Source organism: Mytilus californianus, unplaced genomic scaffold (assembly GCF_021869535.1).
Source record: "Mytilus californianus isolate M0D057914Y unplaced genomic scaffold, xbMytCali1.0.p SCAF_12, whole genome shotgun sequence".
In the NCBI taxonomy this organism is placed as follows: Eukaryota; Metazoa; Mollusca; class Bivalvia; order Mytilida; family Mytilidae; genus Mytilus; species Mytilus californianus.
Window position 1 is genome coordinate 60,656,012 of NW_026262604.1, and position 19,789 is coordinate 60,675,800.

At 33.0% G+C, this 19,789-nt stretch overlaps 1 protein-coding gene across 1 annotated transcript; it reads right to left on the reverse strand.

Annotated features, from left to right (window-relative positions):
- Positions 1-797: 797 nt before the first annotated feature.
- LOC127721162 (methylthioribulose-1-phosphate dehydratase-like) lies at positions 798-18,741 on the reverse strand. The gene is made up of 8 exons (XM_052227834.1): positions 18,712-18,741; positions 15,974-16,068; positions 12,684-12,732; positions 10,279-10,396; positions 10,016-10,141; positions 6,509-6,582; positions 4,865-4,971; positions 798-903 (listed from the first exon to the last, which is right to left on the reverse strand). Exons 1-8 carry the CDS (start codon positions 18,739-18,741, stop codon positions 798-800), a joined length of 705 nt encoding a protein of 234 aa, XP_052083794.1.
- Between the last annotated feature and the right edge of the window lie 1,048 nt (positions 18,742-19,789).

Below are 19,789 nucleotides of genomic sequence, written 5' to 3' on the forward strand. Positions count from 1 at the left end.
AAAACTGTCTACTCACAAGACATCTTCGCTCAAAGAAACATCCTTTTGATAATGTTACTTTTCAAATCATAGAAGTGAACACTAGCTGAGTGGAACACCACGGCTAGAAGGAGAAGAGACAACTTTTGGATCCACCAGCTCCATACTTTAGAACCTGATGGGCTTAATGTTGAGAAAAGATACAGGAAAGAAAAAGAATAAATGATTATATTGCACCGTTCTTTATATCTCTGTAACATTGGCCAATGGCCGTTGCAAACTTCAACAACAAATTTCGTAATCAAATAAAAAAATCTTGAACTCCATCCAAAATTTGAATATATTTATTAGTCAGATAAATTCAATGTACAATGAGCTGCTAAAGTTTCTTATCTGCTTCCGATTTCACCTGGATAGATGCACGCTCGATGAAGCTAGTTTGTCTAGCAAAATATTAATTGCGTTTATATTTATCGCATTGTAAATATTTTTAACATTTTAATATTTACATACTAAATAGTGTGTTAAAATTACATTGTTTGGCAATTTATCATTATAATACTGTATGTACTTTATGAATATGTTATTATTATTTTGAGTACTCTCAGGAAGATTAGTTTTAACTAATGGGATTATCCTCTTGAAATAAAGATTATTCATTTATTTATTTTTAACAAGTATATTTGTTTAATATTTTCGATAAATAATTTTGCGCTTAAACTCAACATTTAATGACGGTAGACATTGTTTATGTTGATTGGTTAAGTCTTTGTGAATATTGAATTATTTGGTTTTCATGTTAACCAAAGTGTTTTATATCACTGGGTGTAAGCTCCTTTTGGAGGTTTCGGTACCTCTTCAGGGTCAAGGCCGTGTTGCTTCATCTCGATGGCAATTTCGAATAAATAATCATAACACTCGCACCTGAAAATTAAAAAGAATGAATTTATACATATAATATATATTTTAGATAATGGAATATTTGGAAAAGAGAAACGACAAAAAACCCATTGGTGGCCTTCGGCTGTTGTCTGCTCTATGGTAGGGTTGTTGTCTCTTTGACACATTCCCTATTTCCATTCTCAATTTTATGTATTCTTTTATAAAAGAAAAGAAAAGAGGTTAAGAAAAAAAAATTGGAACAGGGAAACACGAAAGAAATATCAAATATCAAATAAGGTTATCTAAATAAATGATAACCAACCATTTTGTAGCAAATGTCTTGTTATTTTTAAATAATACCACACAACAAAAGTTCATCTATTGATGTACAAGTATTGTTGAAATAAATTTATTCTAGAATAACCGGACAATTTCTTATATACCAAGACGTCCTTTCTCTAATTAGTTATCAAAGGTACCAGGATTATAATTTAATACGCCAGACGCGCGTTTCGTCTACATAAGACTCATCAGTGACGCTCAGATCAAAAAAGTTATAAAGCCAAACAAGTACAAAGGTGAAGAGCATTGAGGACCCAAAATTCCAAAAAGTAATGCCAAATACGGCTAAGGTAATCTATTCCTGGGATAAGAAAATCCTTAGTTTTTCGAAAAATTCAAAGTTTTGTAACAGGAAATTTATAAAAATGACCATATAATTAATATTCATGTCAACACCGAAGTGCTGACTACTGGGCTGGTGATACCCTCGGGGAAGAAACGTCCACCAGCAGTGGCATCGACCCAGTGGTGTTAATAGTTATCAAAGGTACCAGGATTATAATTTAATACGCCAGACGCGCGTTTCGTCTATATAAGACTGATCAGTGACGCTCAGATCAAAAAAGTTATAAAGCCAAACAAGTACAAAGTTGAAGAGCATTGAGGACCCAAAATTCCAAAAAGTTGTGCCAAATACGGCTAAGGTAATCTATTCCTGGGATAAGAAAATCCGTAGTTTTTCGAAAAATTCAAATTTTTGTAACAGGAAATTTATAAAAATGACCATATAATTGATATTCATGTCAACACCGAAGTGCTGACTACTGGGCTATTGATACCCTCGGGGACGAAACGTCCACCAGCAGTGGCATCGACCAAGTGGTGTAAATAGTTATCAAGGGTACCAGGATTATAATTTAATACGCCAGACGCGCGTTTCGTCTACATAAGACTTATCAGTGACGCTCAAATCAAAAAAGTTATAAAGCAAAACAAGTACAAAGTCGAAGAGCATTGAGGACCCAAAATTCCAAAAAGTTGTGCCAAATACGGCTAAGGTAATCTATTCCTGGGATCAGAAAATCCGTAGTTTTTCGAAAAATTCAAAGTTTTGTTACAGGAAATTTATAAAAATGACCATATAATTGATATTGATGTCAATACCGAAGTGCTGACTACTGGGCTGGTGATACCCTCGGGGACGAAACGTCCACCAGCAGTGACATCGACCCAGTGGTGTAAATAGTTATCAAAGGTACCAGGATTATAATTTAATACGCATGACGCGCGTTTCGTCTACATAAGACTCATCAGTGACGCTCAGATCAAAAAAGTTATAAAGCAAAACAAGTACAAAGTTGAAGAGCATTGAGGACCCAAAATTCCAAAAAGTTATGCCAAATACGGCTAAGGTAATCTATTCCTGGGATAAGAAAATCCTTAGTTTTTCGAAAAATTCAAAGTTTTGTAACAGGAAATTTATAAAAATGACCATATAATTAATATTCATGTCAACACCGAAGTGCTGACTACTGGGCTGGTGATACCCTCGGGGACGAAACGTCCACCAGCAGTGGCATCGACCCAGTGGTGTTAATAGTTATCAAAGGTACCAGGATTATAATTTAATACGCCAGACGTGCGTTTCGTCTATATAAGACTGATCAGTGACGCTCAAATCAAAAAAGTTATAAAGCCAAACAAGTACAAAGTTGAAGAGCATTGAGGACCCAAAATTCCAAAAAGTTGTGCCAAATACGGCTAAGGTAATCTATTCCTGGGATAAGAAAATCCGTAGTTTTTCGAAAAATTCAAAGTTTTGTAACAGGAAATTTATAAAAATGACCATATAATTGATATTCATGTCAACACCGAAGTGCTGACTACTGGGCTGTTGATACCCTCGGGGACGAAACGTCCACCAGCAGTGGCATCGACCAAGTGGTGTAAATAGTTATCAAGGGTACCAGGATTATAATTTAATACGCCAGACGCGCGTTTCGTCTACATAAGACTTATCAGTGACGCTCAAATCAAAAAAGTTATAAAGCCAAACAAGTACAAAGTCGAAGAGCATTGAGGACCCAAAATTCCAAAAAGTTGTCCAAATACAGCTAAGGTAATCTATTCCGGGGATAAGAAAATCCTTAGTTTTTCAAAAAATTCAAAGTTTTGTAACAGGAAATTTATAAAAATGACCATATAATTAATATTCATGTCAACACCGAAGTGCTGACTACTGGGCTGGTGATACCCTCGGGGAAGAAACGTCCACCAGCAGTGGCATCGATCCAGTGGTGTTAATAGTTATCAAAGGTACCAGGATTATAATTTAATACGCCAGACGCTCGTTTCGTCTATATAAGACTTATCAGTGACGCTCAAATCAAAAAGGTTATAAAGCCAAACAAGTACAAAGTTGAAGAGCATTGAGGACCCTAAATTCCAAAAAGTTGTGCCAAATACGGCTAAGGTAATCTATTCCTGGGATAAGAAAATCCTTAGTTTTTCGAAAAATTCAAAGTTTTGTTACAAGAAATTTATAAAAATGACCATGCAATTGATATTCATGTCAACACCGAAGTGCTGACTACTGGGCTGGTGATACCCCCGGGGACGAAACGTCCACCAGCAGTGGCATCTACCCAGTGGTGTAAATAGTTATCAAGGGTACCAGGATTATAATTTAATACGCCAGACGCGCGTTTCGTCTACATAAGACTCATCAGTGACGCTCAGATCAAAAAAGTTATAAAGCCAAACAAGTACAAAGTTGAAGAGCATTGAGGACCCAAAAATTCAAAAAGTTGTGCCAAATACGGCTAAGGTAATCTATTCCTGGGATAAGAAAATCCTTAGTTTTTCGAAAAATTCAAAGTTTTGTAACAGGAAATTTATAAAAATGACCATAAAGTTGATAAAATTGTCGTAAATAACAAAATCTAATCTAGTCAGAAAAATAGTCGCTACTTAAATAAGAAGATGTGGTATGATTGCAAATCTCCACCAGAGCCCAAATGACAGAGTAGTTAACAACTACAATGTATAGGTCACCATACGGCCTTCAAAAATGAGAAAAACCAATACCGCATTGTAAGCTATAAAAGGCCCCGAAATGACAAATGTAAAGCAATTCAAACGAGAAAACTAAAGGTCTAATTTATCTTCAAAACAATGAACGAAAAACGAATATGATATACAGCTAGTCCAAACTTTTCATTGAAAATCCCGAAAACCAATTAGTTTTTACATTTAACTTTTCCTTATATTACTGTAGGCAATCATGACATAGAAGAACAAAATCCCGGCAACCTGTATGTAGACAGATAATCTGTTAAAAGAAAATATGTGTATCATGTGTATTGTGTCAGTCCGAAAAAAAATAATTTTGAAATAAAAAAAAATGCTGGCTACAAAGCTTACAATTTTCCTTAACAGAGACATTGGATGCTAAAAAACCCAGTTAATTGCCTTTATCAATAAGTAGACGGTTTAACTTTTAGGTCAATAAATTTAACATTCACTAGAGAAATTTTGTAAATCTTACTGATCTGATTCTAGTATTCAATTCAGTTTCACTGATTCGTTAAGTTGCAATATGATATGTGTTTTCACCTTGTTTTTTGGTTGCTGTCATATTAATGTGTGCTCTATATCTCTTTTGTTTGAATGTTTCAAAATTGATTACGAAACCTGATCGAGGCCTTTTCCAAAAACATACATAGTCTTTGCTTTCTCCCATGATGGACCCCATACATAAACTCCATGACGACGAACAAGAACAGCACAGGATTCTGGATAATCTTCCATTGCCAATGCCATTCTTTTCTGTAACATAAAATGCTAAAAGTTGTGAATAACGTTAGATGCAATTAACAGAAATTACACGAATATGAGCAATATGTTTCGGCATGCACTTTCAAGGTACAGCTTTGGTGGTCGTATGGTAGAGTCACGGTAGCATATTCGAATGAAGGGTGTCGTGAATCAGATACTAGATCTGGTCAATTCATAATTTGAAAATTGGTACTTGCTGCTTCTCCTCTAGCACGCGGTATTTAGATGTAGGAGCAAAGACTTGTAGGCTTGGAGACAAAAAAAAGGAACACGGTAGCATGACAGAAAGGAGAAGAAAGTAGTTCAGTGTACAATACCTTGTGAACTAGCTAGCACATTAAACTTTTAACTCATCGTGTCGATCTGGTACAATGTAGGTTTTGTGTGTCTTTTTATGTTGTAATGTTACACTACTGTTTCAGGTTAGGGTGAAGGTTGGCGCCTGTTTAAACTTTTAAACCCGCTGCATTTGTATGCACCTGTCCTAAGTCAGGAGCCTGTTGTTCAGTGGTTGTCGTTTGTTGGTGTGGTTCATAAGTGTTTCTCTTTTCTCGTTTTTTATATAGATTAGACCGTTGGTTTTCCTGTTTGAATTGTTTTACACTAGTCATTTTGGGGTCCTTTATAGTTTGCAGTTCGTTGTGAGCCAAGGCTCCGTGTTGAAGGCCGTACTTTGACATATAATTATTTACTTTTTACACATTGTGACTTGGATGGAGAGTTGTCTCATTGGCACTCATACCACATCTTGTTATTTATATATATTCGTTATTTTATCAAACCAGTACAATATCGTTCTGAAATGCATATGATATTTGCCGCTGGACGTTTAAACCAAGCTCTTCATTATTCATTTCTATAAACAGAACGAGTTTGTATTGTACATATTTGGTGGAAATTTGAAGATGAAAGTGTAAATACATTGAACAAAGTCAGATACTCATATTATTACTATGATAATAAGTATGGTCTAATACATCATTTCAGCATTTAAAAAAAAAAAAAAAAAATATTTTGTCCTTTTATAGCTTGCTCTGCGGTGTGGGCTTTGCTCATTTTTGAAGGACAGACGGTGGTGACCTACTGTTACTAACAAGTCATTTGGTGTCTGGTAATTAGTTGTCTCATTGTGAATCATATCCTTATTGTAAATGTACTCGTTATGAAGGTGCAAATGTTAAACTAGAAGTTCTTTTGATAACCGAGTTAGTTTAATAGTAATAATAACTTTAAAAACTAAAGACTGAGCAACACGAACCCCACCAAAAACCTTGGGTCATATCGGGTGCTCCGAAAGTAAGCAGATCCTTTTCCCTATATAACACCCGTCATTATTCTTATGTAGGTATAAATTTGATGGACTTGCATGTCAGGTAATACATGCACAGCTAAAGACGTACACTTAACATACATGCACAAGTTAGCTCCGTTTATTTTTTTTTTGTATTCCATCAGGTCTCTTTCACTTGGTTTGTGTTAGTTTCAGGCGGACTTAAGAGGTTTGAAAATCGGTAAACAGTTAAGTTACCTGTAGATCTTTTTCTTCTGGTGTATTTTCTACTATAGGCACGATCAATTTATCGTCGTATTTGTAGTGACCGCCTGAAAAAGTCAAATAAACGAAAATCAAAGCACTATTATGTAAAGACAACAAAATCAAAACAAGCTTGACGCATTAGAATGTAAAAAAAATATAACTCAATTCATGTATACCATGTGCTTGCGTGTATATGTGATTGACATTTATGTGTCCGTCTTCATGTGACATAGTTTGATGACATCAAAGACGAAAACCAATTATTCAGTTAAGTAATGCTATACGCTTTCAAGCTTTGGTTGAATACGATTGATTCCAATCGTTATCTTTCCGTCAAAGTGTTTGGTTTTAGGTGACGTTATTTGACGTCATTTGTGCGTTTGTTGGGCATAAGATCTACGTCTGTACGTTGAGTTAAGGGATGAATATTCTAATGGGGATAACTTCCCCATGTGTTATGCAGGAAAAGGGGGAAGAATCGCTGCTCTGTCAGGTTGTCTCCCCTTTCCCTCTAAAACGTAAATACTTCTAAACTAACGGGGGACGTACATCTTTTCTCTTTGGGACTATTCATATCTTCGGTGTATTTGGGGATTCTAGCTTCTTTCGTGATCTGGGAATTATAGCTTCTATTCGGGTATCTGGGGAATCTTAGCTCACTCATTTTCGGTCTATGTAATACCTTTGTAACCGGAGAGCATGATTCTACTTGCAAAATCGCATGTCTCCACCGGGACCTCTGTGTTACAAGGCAGCGCGTTAACCGACTGAGCTAAAGAAGTACTTCCTTAGCTCAACCGCTTACGGCTGACTAAGTATCTACTAATGAAGGGAAGCAATCCCGTCACACCTTCTTTGTGTGTGTCCATCTTCTCGGACATTTGTTCTTTCGAGGCCTGGCGCTGGTGAATAAAATATAATTATGGTTTAATTATTTATTCCAAACAGCAATCAAACTTGAAGTGTGATATGTGATCAGAGATTTATTGATTGAAATAGTAAACTTTGTTTTAACTTATTTATGTCAATGAAAATCTTTTATCAATTTAGGTTAACTTGAAGTTTTAAATATCAAAGTTATTAAATCAGAAGATAAATTCTTACTTTTATTACTATACTTTTACTAAATTCAATTGAAAATAGTTTACACTTAAACAATTTACATACCTGGTGAATAAAATACAATGATGGTTTAATTATTTATTCAAAACAGCAATCACACTTGAAGTGTGATATGTGATGTTGGGAGTTTGCGGTCTTCCCTTTTTAAACCCAACATCACGTGCTGATTGGAACTATTTTATTCACCTATGAAATTTTAGCGTCAATTTTGAAATTTCTAAAGTTACTTTTTATTGGTCAACTATTCTTTTATCAATGTAAAAGATTAATATTATTGACATATATTTTATTTAGTTATGTAAAAGCAATTAATGGATTATCAATATCTTTACTTAATTTTACAGGATTATTTAGTATATGTAAGAGAATGATAATCCCTTTCTTCATGAATAAGTACGAGCGTTAGCGAGTACTTATCATGAAGTAAGGGATTATCATTCTCTTACAAACTTAGAATATTGTAAAGTGCTCAAGGCTCAAATGATCTATTCAAGAATTAGTTTCATTGTCAGTGCTATGTTTATAATTGATGCATGACTTCCTTTTTCTGCATGTCATTTATGGATAAGTTTTAGTGATGTGAGGACTTTCTTATCATTTGGGAAATATTTTTAAAAAAAATACGTTATAGATATTAGGTGACACAACAGTAGAAAGAAAAGATATGAATTGTATGTTTCCTGATTGTGAGTATGAATGTAAATCATGTAATATATTAGTGAGGAATTATCCTGTTTTATTTACAGTTTAAATCAATTAATACATTAGAGTTACAACTAAATTTTATTTCACAGCCAATAATTTGGTCCGGCTTTTTACATCAAATACTGTTTCATTATGTCAGGGAAATGCTCAAAATAATGCCCTTAAAAGTTTTTAATATGTTTAAAATTTAATTCCTGTTTTTTATCGGAATAATTTATTGGAAATAACTATTCTCCCCAACCTCTGATCAAGTAATCAAAGTTTTGGAAAGCTTAAGATTTAGGTTAATTTTTTATCTGAAAGATTTTTTTTCTTTTTTTTTTTGCATTGCTTTGGTAATGTTTAATTTTATAGTAATTTGAAGTTATTAATATTTTCATAATAAAATTCACGGTTCCAATTTTATTGCACCAGTAAACTTCAACTTATTTTGAGATTTTTGTTTGTTTCACAGTTCAACTTTTAGTCAGTTTCAATCACTTTGTGATAAAACCTTTCAATCTGATAAATGTGCTTCGGGGCAGTTGTAACTCATTTATAGAAACTCTTTGTTTTGAACTGTAAATAGACCCAAATAATAGGATAATCCCTTACTAAGAACATGATTTACATTCATTCTTCACAATTAAGAGGCATCCAATTCTACAATTTCATTGGTCGAGAGTACTTTGCTATATTCTAAGTGGACAATAGAAACACTTTAGGATTATTTTCCTACGGCAAATTACAAACATTTTTATTCTTTAAGAAAATGACAGTTTATTTAATTTATTTCTCAGCGTCACATTAATAGCTATGATCAAACAAACTCTAGAAATGAGATTAACTATATTATTACAAAAAGACGAAACTATTTATTACTTAATCTTACGTCACCTATTTGTCTCAAAGGTTAAGCAATGTAATTTAATTCAATTTTATTTATTTATTAGTTTATTTATTTAAGTTTTACTTTATTTTATTTTCCTTTTCCAACATACAATTTTCCATCATTATATATGACTGCATTGAAAACTGTTTTTAAATGATAAAATTAATATATTTCTTAAGGCCGGGTTGGATTATGTACATAAGAATAAAGATGGGTGTTTGAAAAATGTCAAGCAGTCACAAGTACTTCATCAGTTCAAAGATGCAGGGATCCAGTTAGCCAATAAAACGTTTAAATAACGTGAGAATCAGCGTATAGTAAAAGAGTATTTCTGGTAATGAAAATGATATGGATCAAACGTATTGGAGAATAGCCAGGGAAATTTAACTGTTATGACAAGAATGGCATATTAGTTCGGATCAGAAACCAATGATGACTTGTATATGTTGTCAAAAAAGTTGCTTTGTGTAGGCATGCCACAGTCCAAACATGAGGATATATTTAATTCAGAATGGTTAAGTCTAAGCATGTATATATCCCGCGGTCAATCAAGCGGCCTATCAACAAGACACATATTACTCAAAAGACGAAATCAACGTATCCAACAGTTTACAAATCAATAGATTTTCCAATATCCCCAGGGGTGTTGAATTCTAAAGAAAGTACTAAGTGAAGGTGTACGCGATGTAAAACGTTTGACCGTAAAAAAGATACCACGAGTCCGTAAGCTAAATGATAAATGATTTAAGTGCATACATGCAGTTACAAAAAAAAGGTAGATTTTCATAGTAATTAAAAACCTGAATTATGCTGCTTCTGTATTCCTTTGATCATTTCCTGATGTGTTATTCTAAATTCTGTCCCTGGATACAACAGTGTTGCCATGACAGCATGCTTCGAATGCGTATGTATTACAGCACCGGCCTCTGTAAAAAAAAACATTTCTTTTCCATTAGAAAAATGTGCAACAGTAGCCTTAGTGTTGTTGTAATCTATAACTACATGGGGTTGCTATAATGGATCATGATTTGGTAAAACTTTTCAACTTAAGGACACTGCTTACCTCTCATAGTAAAGGCATTCATGAACAAAGGCGTACATTGACTTTTTCGTAATTTTTTCGACGGTGGCGGATGGCTGATATCTTCACCATGTATTGTCTGAACAAATAAATCTTCCGGCTGGAAAAAAAATAATCGAATCAAAAATTGCAATGATAGTACAAATTGGAATAACAGTTCTGGTATAGGAATTTTAAAAATCAATGAAACAAGTTCTAGGGGTTTCGTAAAATCCCTAATTACTAGTTTAAAGTTAATAGATTAAGAATGTATATTTCTCATCATAGATAGACCATTCATTTTTTAAATATACACTACCTATATCTATCAAAATTTACTTTTCATTTGATTTTGATTTAAAGAGGGGAGGAAATATAGAAAACTATTACTAGTAATCACTATGTAATAGCATGCATGTATATTAAGTATATAAGAAATAAACCAAAGAAACTGAAACATGAAAAATGGTCAAGGTGACCTACTTTGGCCTCGTTGGTTACCTATCAACTGAAAGGTCCATTACGAAGTATTTGTGTCCATATTATCTGTTGTCTTTTAATAATTTCTTTTAACTATTGTTTGTGGATAGACATTACTTTTAAATGCCAGTCTCTGTAAGAATCAGGCAACATGGTCGTTTTTGAAGTTATCCTCATCCTGAGTTAGAAATGGTGGGTCTTTCGTTTCTGCGTGACTGGTAATTCGAGAAATCTCTAGATAACTTTTGGTTAGAATGATAGCAAATTACGGAGCTCCCCTTAATTGTTAATTTTTAGTGCATTTCAACCAAATCGTATCTTGAATTACAAGAACAGGAAAAGGAAACGAATGTTATATGCGTGCACCATTATACAATTTGAACATAAATGAATGTCAACTTGAGTGGGTTTTTGTTTGTCATGTTTTCACCACTGCCTGATTCTTAGGCAGATTGGCACTTATATTGTGCAGCATATTAATAGTATTTGATCTTTTGATTATCTTTTCTACTGAGATCAAACATAAAAAAATCTATGTTGATTATATTGGACTTGGACTCCAGAGTTCCAGAATCAGAATAATGTGTCCAGGTACGGTGATATGTCTTCTTGTGGACTTTTACTATGTGAACAAGCACGTTTAAATAATATTTCGGTTCAGCATGTCGGTCTAGCACAAAACAGGGCTCATGTTTTATATATTGTCGTCCTGATATGCATCTAAAACTTGCCACTGGAAGATATGGTCTAAATCAATCTATTTCTTACTCTTTGCGTGTGTTTTCCCTCTTTTTACAATGGCAATCAACTCAATGTACAGCCTTTATATTTGATTTTAAAAACAATTTTCTTTTTAAATATGTTTTTTTTTTTTCAGGAATAACAGATTGAAACACTATAATAATAAACATTAAATCACTTTTCGAAATCTGAGCTTGTTTTGTCTTTTTTGTGTGTCTTTCGCAATAAGTTCCACAATATCCTCATATGTTTTCTCATTTCCAAAATATATTTTTTTTCATTTGTGTTCAGTTATTTAAAAGCTGCTGACGTTGTATTAATTTAAAAGGACAAATAAACCTCAAACTTGATCATTGTTACTGCTGTAGTTTTTTTTCAATGAAGTATTTAATCAAAAATGGCTTTTTTTTTTAGATTTCCCTGAAATAAATCAGAGATCCTTTAAACACAATTTAAATTATTTCAGTGATTTTCAATTGATCAAAATGATTATGGATGTGAATTGATGTTACAAATTCACTTTATAAAAATTCCTGAAATTTCAAGGATTTTACAAAATTCCTGAAATTTCAAGGATTTTACAAAATCCCTGATGTTACAAATTCATTGTAACTTATACAAGTCAATTGATAGCAAACATCTGTTTGGTAGGACTGTTGCATATGTCTTAATAATAACGACAATTCGCAGAGTTCAATATGGGTCAATCCGGGAGTTTTTAGGTTGGTTTTTGTTTCACCGAAAACAAGAAATTTGAAGAGTTAAACGACAAATAAATACGAATTATTACGTCTTGTGAGTATTTCAAGAATGTTATTTGATATTGATATTTATACTATATTTAAAACTGTGGCCCTATCATGTGTTCCCCTTTTTGTACTGTTACTCCAAATATCGTCTATCATGGATGGTTCTGAAAATGATAAAAATGATAAAAATAAGTACAATACTTCCTGAACCAGAGCAAGTAAGAAAAATGATTTATTGAACGTGTGCTTAAATGAATATAAATGTGTCTGTCCTAAGTCAGAAAACTCATTCATGTTGATTTTTGTGATGTATTTTTTGTCTGTTTTTGTCTCATGTATTTATACTGTAACATCTCCTTGTATTCATATTTTCAAATACTTACAATAGTTTTGGACTGCTGTACTTAGAAAAAAAACCAAAGAAAAATATATATTTACATGGATTCGTTCTTTCTGTACACCTGACGGAGCTATATATATTTCTTCCCTAAAAATAAAATAAACAATTTATTTGTACTTTTTCGTAGATATACACAATGTAAATTATTATCTAGTGTATATTCATTCCATTCAAAAAGATTGAGTTTTGGTTGCATAATGTCCAGTGGCAAATATTTCATGTATGTTCAGGACGAGAATAAATCAATCGAATTAAAATTACATCCTTTAATTTTAATTAGATTGAGAATAAATTAACAATAAATACAATATGTAAGTCTTGTAATAGAGGCTGGGATGAGGTCGGGGAAATTTGGACTGCCACTGGAAAATGAGGGTACATTGGATAGGGACAGAAATTTAGCATTAAATATTGCAACAGGCCACCAACGGACCCTCACTCAGTCCATTCAAATAGTAATTGTTATTAGAGTAAAACTGCTGTGAAAGGGGGGCATTTTTCCTAGGGCAGGCTACGTTTGTTTCAAGAAAATAAATGCTTTATTATCTAGTTGTTTAGTAAACCATGTTAGGTACGAATTTTTAATTGTTTCTTCCAACTTTTCGAACCCAAGTTTCAGAAATATAAAAAAAAACATGTATATCGGTCCCTTGCTAAAAAGTAAACACTTTTTTATTTTTGCATACGGTTATATATACTTTAGCAACCTGCTAAAATTCAAAGATTTCAGAAGCTTGAGAAATGTATAAATAAACCGTTTTATATTAAACTGATATTCACTATACTGGTATGGTATGATTCCTTACCACAATATTATTATGAAGTATAAAACGATTTTCACATCACTTGAAAGTTAACATTCTGATTGAGCAATAACAACTTATCCTCCTGTTACAGCAGCACTTAAGTTTATTCCTTCTATCATGTCTATAGGATGTGTTCAAATTTGGTGTTTATGTATTGCTCGTGTCCAGTGTTTCTTGTTTCATTTCTTGTATTGTCTGTCTATTTTCCAATGCCGATTTTGTATTGCACGGCTGGTAATCTACACACGCAGAACAATCGGTTCTGCAATGAAAACCGTGAGAGGATTTTCCGGTTATGCTTGAGTGGAGTAATTGTCACCGCTTCGAAAGGTATGTACATTTCTAAATCGCAATTTTTTAATTCAACTGATCAAAATATTGAAAATCGGAGAATGCTATGCTGTGGTGAATACTTTAACGAAGAGACACATATATCATTTACTGTTGTGCATGGAGTAAAACTGCTACAAAATCAATCGTCCCACGAGTAATTGCTGAAAAAAGTGACATTTAAATTTTGAGATGGTTCTATAAACAGACCTACAAGTTCAAATTTAGATTTTTTTTTCTGTCAACGGGATTGAATGTCGTTTTGGGTGGCGTGTACGCTGTCCGAAGTTGATAGACGTCTTAATAAATCTTAAAACTTCCAATTTTCATTATTTCATGCGTGAGGGTATCGGTTCTGATTGAGGACATCGTGAATGCGTGAGGGGAAGTGCAATCATATCTTTATATCGAAAAATGCAACAATCACTTCAAAGAAAGGCAGGTAACTTGCATAGTTTTATTGAAGTTCATACTAAATATAAATTGACAATGGAAATGGCTACAACGTAAATATAAGTGGATTTAGATTAGATGTATGATTGACTATGTTTTTTTTTCTTCTCGTGTGCATGTATTAAGACTTAAATCTATGTTTTAGTTGTTGTTAAAAGGCTAATTTTAATAGACATTACAAGAACTTTAACTGTGACACCTGTTGACCGTTAAATAGTTATATTTTCTTAGCATCTGAATGAACTCTATAGAACTGTCGCAATTAATTAGTGCTATTTATCTATGGCCATAAAGTTGCCACTGAAGAACACTTAAAGTTTCTGGTTATTTTAATATGTTTAACATTCAAAGATAAAAACAGGTTTAATGTATATTCTGGTCAGTTTTAAGGTTGTTGCTCGATGTGAAAAGTTGGTTACATGTTTGCAATATATAAATATTGTATATGAACTCGATATTGTCTTTTTAATTAATATTGAGGTGTAACAGTTGTGAACGATGCAGAACAATTTCTATTTCCACAACAGATAAATTTTGGAGGTGATCTTGTGCCGCATCTTTCTTTGTGTTCCACCAATGTATGCTGATAGGAAAACTCCCCTCCACAAATGTCACATTTTAATTTTTCCGCGTGCTTCTGTCTTATATGCGACCGGAGACGGCACAAAGTTGAAAATTCCTCCTGAAAATCATTTGTGTTACACTGCATGAAAAGGCTTGGCTCCCACGTGGACCACAGATTCATGCCTTCTTTTACTATCTTTAGATGAAAATGTCTTGTCACAGTAGCTGCACTTTGTGTCTAGTGTGTTTTCATGTACCAGCTTTACTTGGAAGTTCAGCTTTGGACGTTGAGTATATGACTTATCACACTGCAGGCAATGGTGGCGTGAACTATATCCATCAAAAACATAGATTAAAGTCTTTATACATGCACACGAGAAAAAAAAACATAGTCAATGTCAATCATAAATCTAAACCACTTATATGTAACGTTGTAGCCATTTCCATTTCCATTGTCAATTTATATTTAGTATGAACTTCAATAAAACTATGCAAGTAACTTGCCCTTCTTTGAAGTGATTGTTGCATTTTTCGATATAAAGATATGATTGTACTTCCCCTCACGCATTCACGATGTCCTCAATCAGAACCGATCCCCTCACGCATGAAATAATGAAAATTGGATGTTTTAAGATTTATTAAGTCGTCTATCAATTTCAGACAGCGTACATGCCACCCAAACGACATTCAATCCCGTTGACAGAAAAAAAAACTAAATTTGAACTTGTAGGTCTGTTAATAGAACCATCTCAAAATTTAAATGTCACTTTTTTCGGCAATTACTCGTGGGACGATTGATTTTGTAGGAGTTTTACTCCATGCACAACAGTAAATGATACATGCGTCTCTTCGTTAAAGTATTCATCACAGCATAGCATTCTCCGATTTTCAATATTTTGATCAGTTAAATTAGAAAATTGCGATTTAGAAATGTACATACCTTTCGAAGCGGTGACAATTACTCCACTCAAGCATAACCGGAAAATCCTCTCACGGTTTTCATTGCAGAACCGATTGTTCTGCGTGTGTAGATTACCAGCCGTGATTGTTCTTTGGTATATGTAAACGTTTTTTATATTATCGCATCAATAGCTGTTGTGTGGCCATTTCTTAGTAAAGGAACCTGCATCAGCAAAACTGTGTGGCCTAAGTTCTATATACATAAATGTACATACCCCTGCTTGATACTGACTCCCCCGCCAGTACCAGTTACCCATCCTAAATGATAAAACTGGTTACACAATTCTGGTATGAGATTACGTGGGTGGTCCTGTGAAATTATAAATATATTTTGTTGATTAAAATTGACAAGGTAGTTTATCTATCTATTTATTTTATTTCAAAGTTAAACCTCCTCTTCCGTAACAAAAAAACAACAACAAAACAAACAAACAACAAAACAAAACAAAACAAATAAAAAAAAATCGTTCATGTATTTTCGTCGATTAGCTTTGTTAGTCTATCATTTAAAAACAAATATAAATGTTCTGTGTTTTTTCACTACTTTCACGGCTGTAATTCGGTATATCGAGAAAAATTATCGTGAAACTGAAATAAGTAACGGTGATCTAATACTGCGATACGACCGTGAAAGATCTGGTATGAGATCATAAAGGAAATCTTATCGAGAAGACACACGCAAAAGCTCAATAGATAATCTAATTTATTGAATTATAAGGTAAAATTTTCAAAAAATAACAAAACTCTCTGTCACAATGATTCAACATTAGGAACAGTATCTTAAAAAAATCAGAGTTTAAAATATCACCGTTTTTACATTACTACAAAAGGCAGATAGATTGCTCTTCAACATTTCAATGACATAAAAAATGAAAGCAAACATGATTTTTATCATTTTATGAATGATTAAATTACTATTTTCTGGTATGTGCACTCTCTCTGCACGGGACTACTCTGAGCGGATGTGGCTGCGTAATTGTACACCCCGCACAGCCGGGTCGAAAGAAGACTAAAATTGACCATATTTCTATTCCCCAGTCACCCTTTGGGTGAGTTTCTTTTCAGGTTTTGTCGAAAATTAGTAGGTGGTCAATTACAACAACAAAACAAAAGTTTTTATTAAGATATCATATTCTTCAATCAATTAAAGTACATCAATGGTAATTATAAATATAAAAAATATAAGAAGATGTGGTATGATTGCCAATGAGTCAACTACCCACCAGAGTCAACTACTCACCAGAGACCAAATGACATAGATGCAAGCATTCATAAATAAAGAGTTGCATTATCTTTCACGGTCAATTTTGATTAAAAATCAACAAAATCCTTCTGTTAAGATAATAATCTTAACCTTTAGAAGGAAAACATCACTTCCATTTTACTGTACTATCTGACAAACAAAAGATTTAGTTTCAAATATGTCATGATATATTGGAATGTGAAAATTATTGATCCAAAACGTGCACTTCCTTTAATGAATCGCATTAGGTTATGTGTCGCCTTTTGTGTTCTCTTTAAAAGTACTGCATTTTTTCTCTTTACCTAAGTGCACAGTTTTATTAAGGAAGTTGAACCATATTGACAGATATATTTCGTCATTCTGACTTTTTGCACGTTTATAATACAACGGATATTTTCACAGATTTTGCAGTTGAATTGTATGAAATTGCTTTCACGATCTGATCTCAATGCTTGACAACCGTTACTTATTCTATCACGATCTTTTTTACCGATATACCGAATGCCAGCCGTGACTTTGTCGATAGCAGAAAATAGGAATGACTGCTGTGTACATGTTATTCAAACATTGGAAATTGAAGTCAAACATAAAGATGACTAGTAGTTGCCATTGACTATTTACACCCCCGCCCGCCCCCACCTACATTCCAACCCAAAAAATAAGGAAAAAGGAATTAAAACAAAACAAAACACAAATAATGAATATAAACAAACAATCACAAACTCAAAATGATATTGATTGTTTTCAGAAGAAACGTAAACAAGCTTAGACTATTATAAATATTTATTGTGCGAATTATATGGGCTTTTTATGCTCTCTATCAATTACGTTTGTGCAACTTGAAAAAAGTCTGGTCAGACAGTTTTACGTTTTCAAAACGTGCATGATGTTTTTCGACGTATTGTACACGATAAAGCAAAAGTGGTAAATTCCAGTCGCCATTTTTGAATATAAATACATGCACACAATGCATTTGCTCACTGGTTTAAAACATATTTCATTCAATAAAAAAATTTTGGAATATAAGACTTATTATTATGGAATAATTAATTAGAAAACTGTCCTGTGTGCTTTGTAAACTGACAAAGAAAATTCCATACTGAAATACAAATACTCAGTAGTTTTTACATATAAACTGTGTACGTACAAATGTAGGCCTACGTGCTCAGAGCTTGCTTCAACTACTTGCTTTAGTAATTTCTTTTTCAATAAAGTTAACTCATACTATATAAGATAGTATAGTTTAATGCAACAGGATCCTGAAAATAAGTCTATTGCTTTTAATATTTCAATTTGTCTCCAAAATGTTAAGGATGTTCGCTCCTCTTGTTTTTGAATTTTTGCCAGATATTCGGAATCCTCTGGTTTTATCCATGTAGTGCCATTAAAAATTTTTGCCCACTAACCCCTACTTTTCTTTTCATAATTTGATTAAATATAGTTTAAAATGCCATCTTTGAAAATCTTATTAAATCCTTGTTATTTTTTTATACTTTTAGATAGAAAAAAGGTGCCAATGTTAAATGTATGAAAAATCTAGAGAGAATCATTTCCCGCCAAATTTTCAATGGCTTATATCTCGAAAACAAGCACACGGACCCTTCATTTTTATCTGCTTTTTTAGTTCCTATATTTATATACTATCAATTTATAACAGTCTTTTAAAAAGCTTGTTATTTTGAAACAGAGTAGCGAACATCCTTAACTTACGTGTGGGTAATTTTTATCCTTATTCTTCATCGTCGTCTGCATAGTTGTATTATGTAAATATAGTTCCACAGGTTATCATGCCTCGCCTACGTGGCTACTGTTTTCTTTATTTCATCTAAATCGAGGTCATGTAATTAGTACAACAAAGTAATTAGGTCAAAATGTAATTCAAAACCTGAAACATATCCTTCATGTTTTGTCAATAAAAGAATAAGACTTAGTTATATATATAGCACGCCTTTTACGAATTAGTATTAGATACAATACAAAGGTAACAAAGAAACAGGCCGGTAACAACCGTTGCCGGATAGTTATTCTGCACGAGTAGTCAGGTGAAGGTCCGAGGCGATAGCCGAGGACCTTGACCTGACTACAAGTGCAGAAAAACTATACGGCAGTTTGTTTCCGGCCTGTTTTTTGTTACCTTTGTTTTGTATCTGACTTGTACGACGTTACAAGAAAGAAGTAGTACATTTTGCATTTAGAAGAGGTAGCAAAATTAAACAGATTAGAAACTTAAATGACCATATACAAGTTAATGTAAGCTACAGTTTAAACAAACTTTTTTTTTCACTTTCATTCAGCCGAGAGTTTTTTTTCTCAAGAAATTCAAAAATCTAATAATTTTATAAAAAGAACCATATCAAGTAAAAGATGAATGTCGTACACATTTTAGACTTTTTAAAATGCAACTTCGCAAGTAAGTAATGTATGAAAAAGATTTAAGAGGTAAGCAAGCTAACATTTGATTTTTATTTGGGGAAAAACGGAAAGGGGGGGTTTAAACATTTAAAATAACAGGCTTGATCCTTTTTCGTTGAAAAAATGCAGGATGTGCCATTCCATTCCCCATTCCCCCTTAAAAAAAATAATAACAATCGTAAAATCGTCCGTTTGCTTCCAAATATATGAATTCAATATATATGATTTCAATAACAATATAAATGTATAAAAAGAACGAATTTCTTATTTCATTAGTGAATGAAATGTTATGAAAAAATAGATTTTGGCTTGTTATTAGATATATATAGGCATATATTTTTTTTTTTTTTTAATGTTCATGCTTGTAGGTCTCTAA

Excerpts from the sequence above, each read along its gene's own strand:
- LOC127721162 (XM_052227834.1), bottom strand. The coding sequence starts at position 18,741 with ATGAAGAATAAGGATAAAAATTACCCACAC. Across the intron at positions 16,069-18,711 it reads AGGATAAAAATTACCCACAC|GACCACCCACGTAATCTCAT; the intron begins GTAAGTTAAGGA and ends ATAATTTCACAG. Across the intron at positions 12,733-15,973 it reads GGAGTCAGTATCAAGCAGGG|GGAAGAAATATATATAGCTC; the intron begins GTATGTACATTT and ends TTTTATTTTTAG.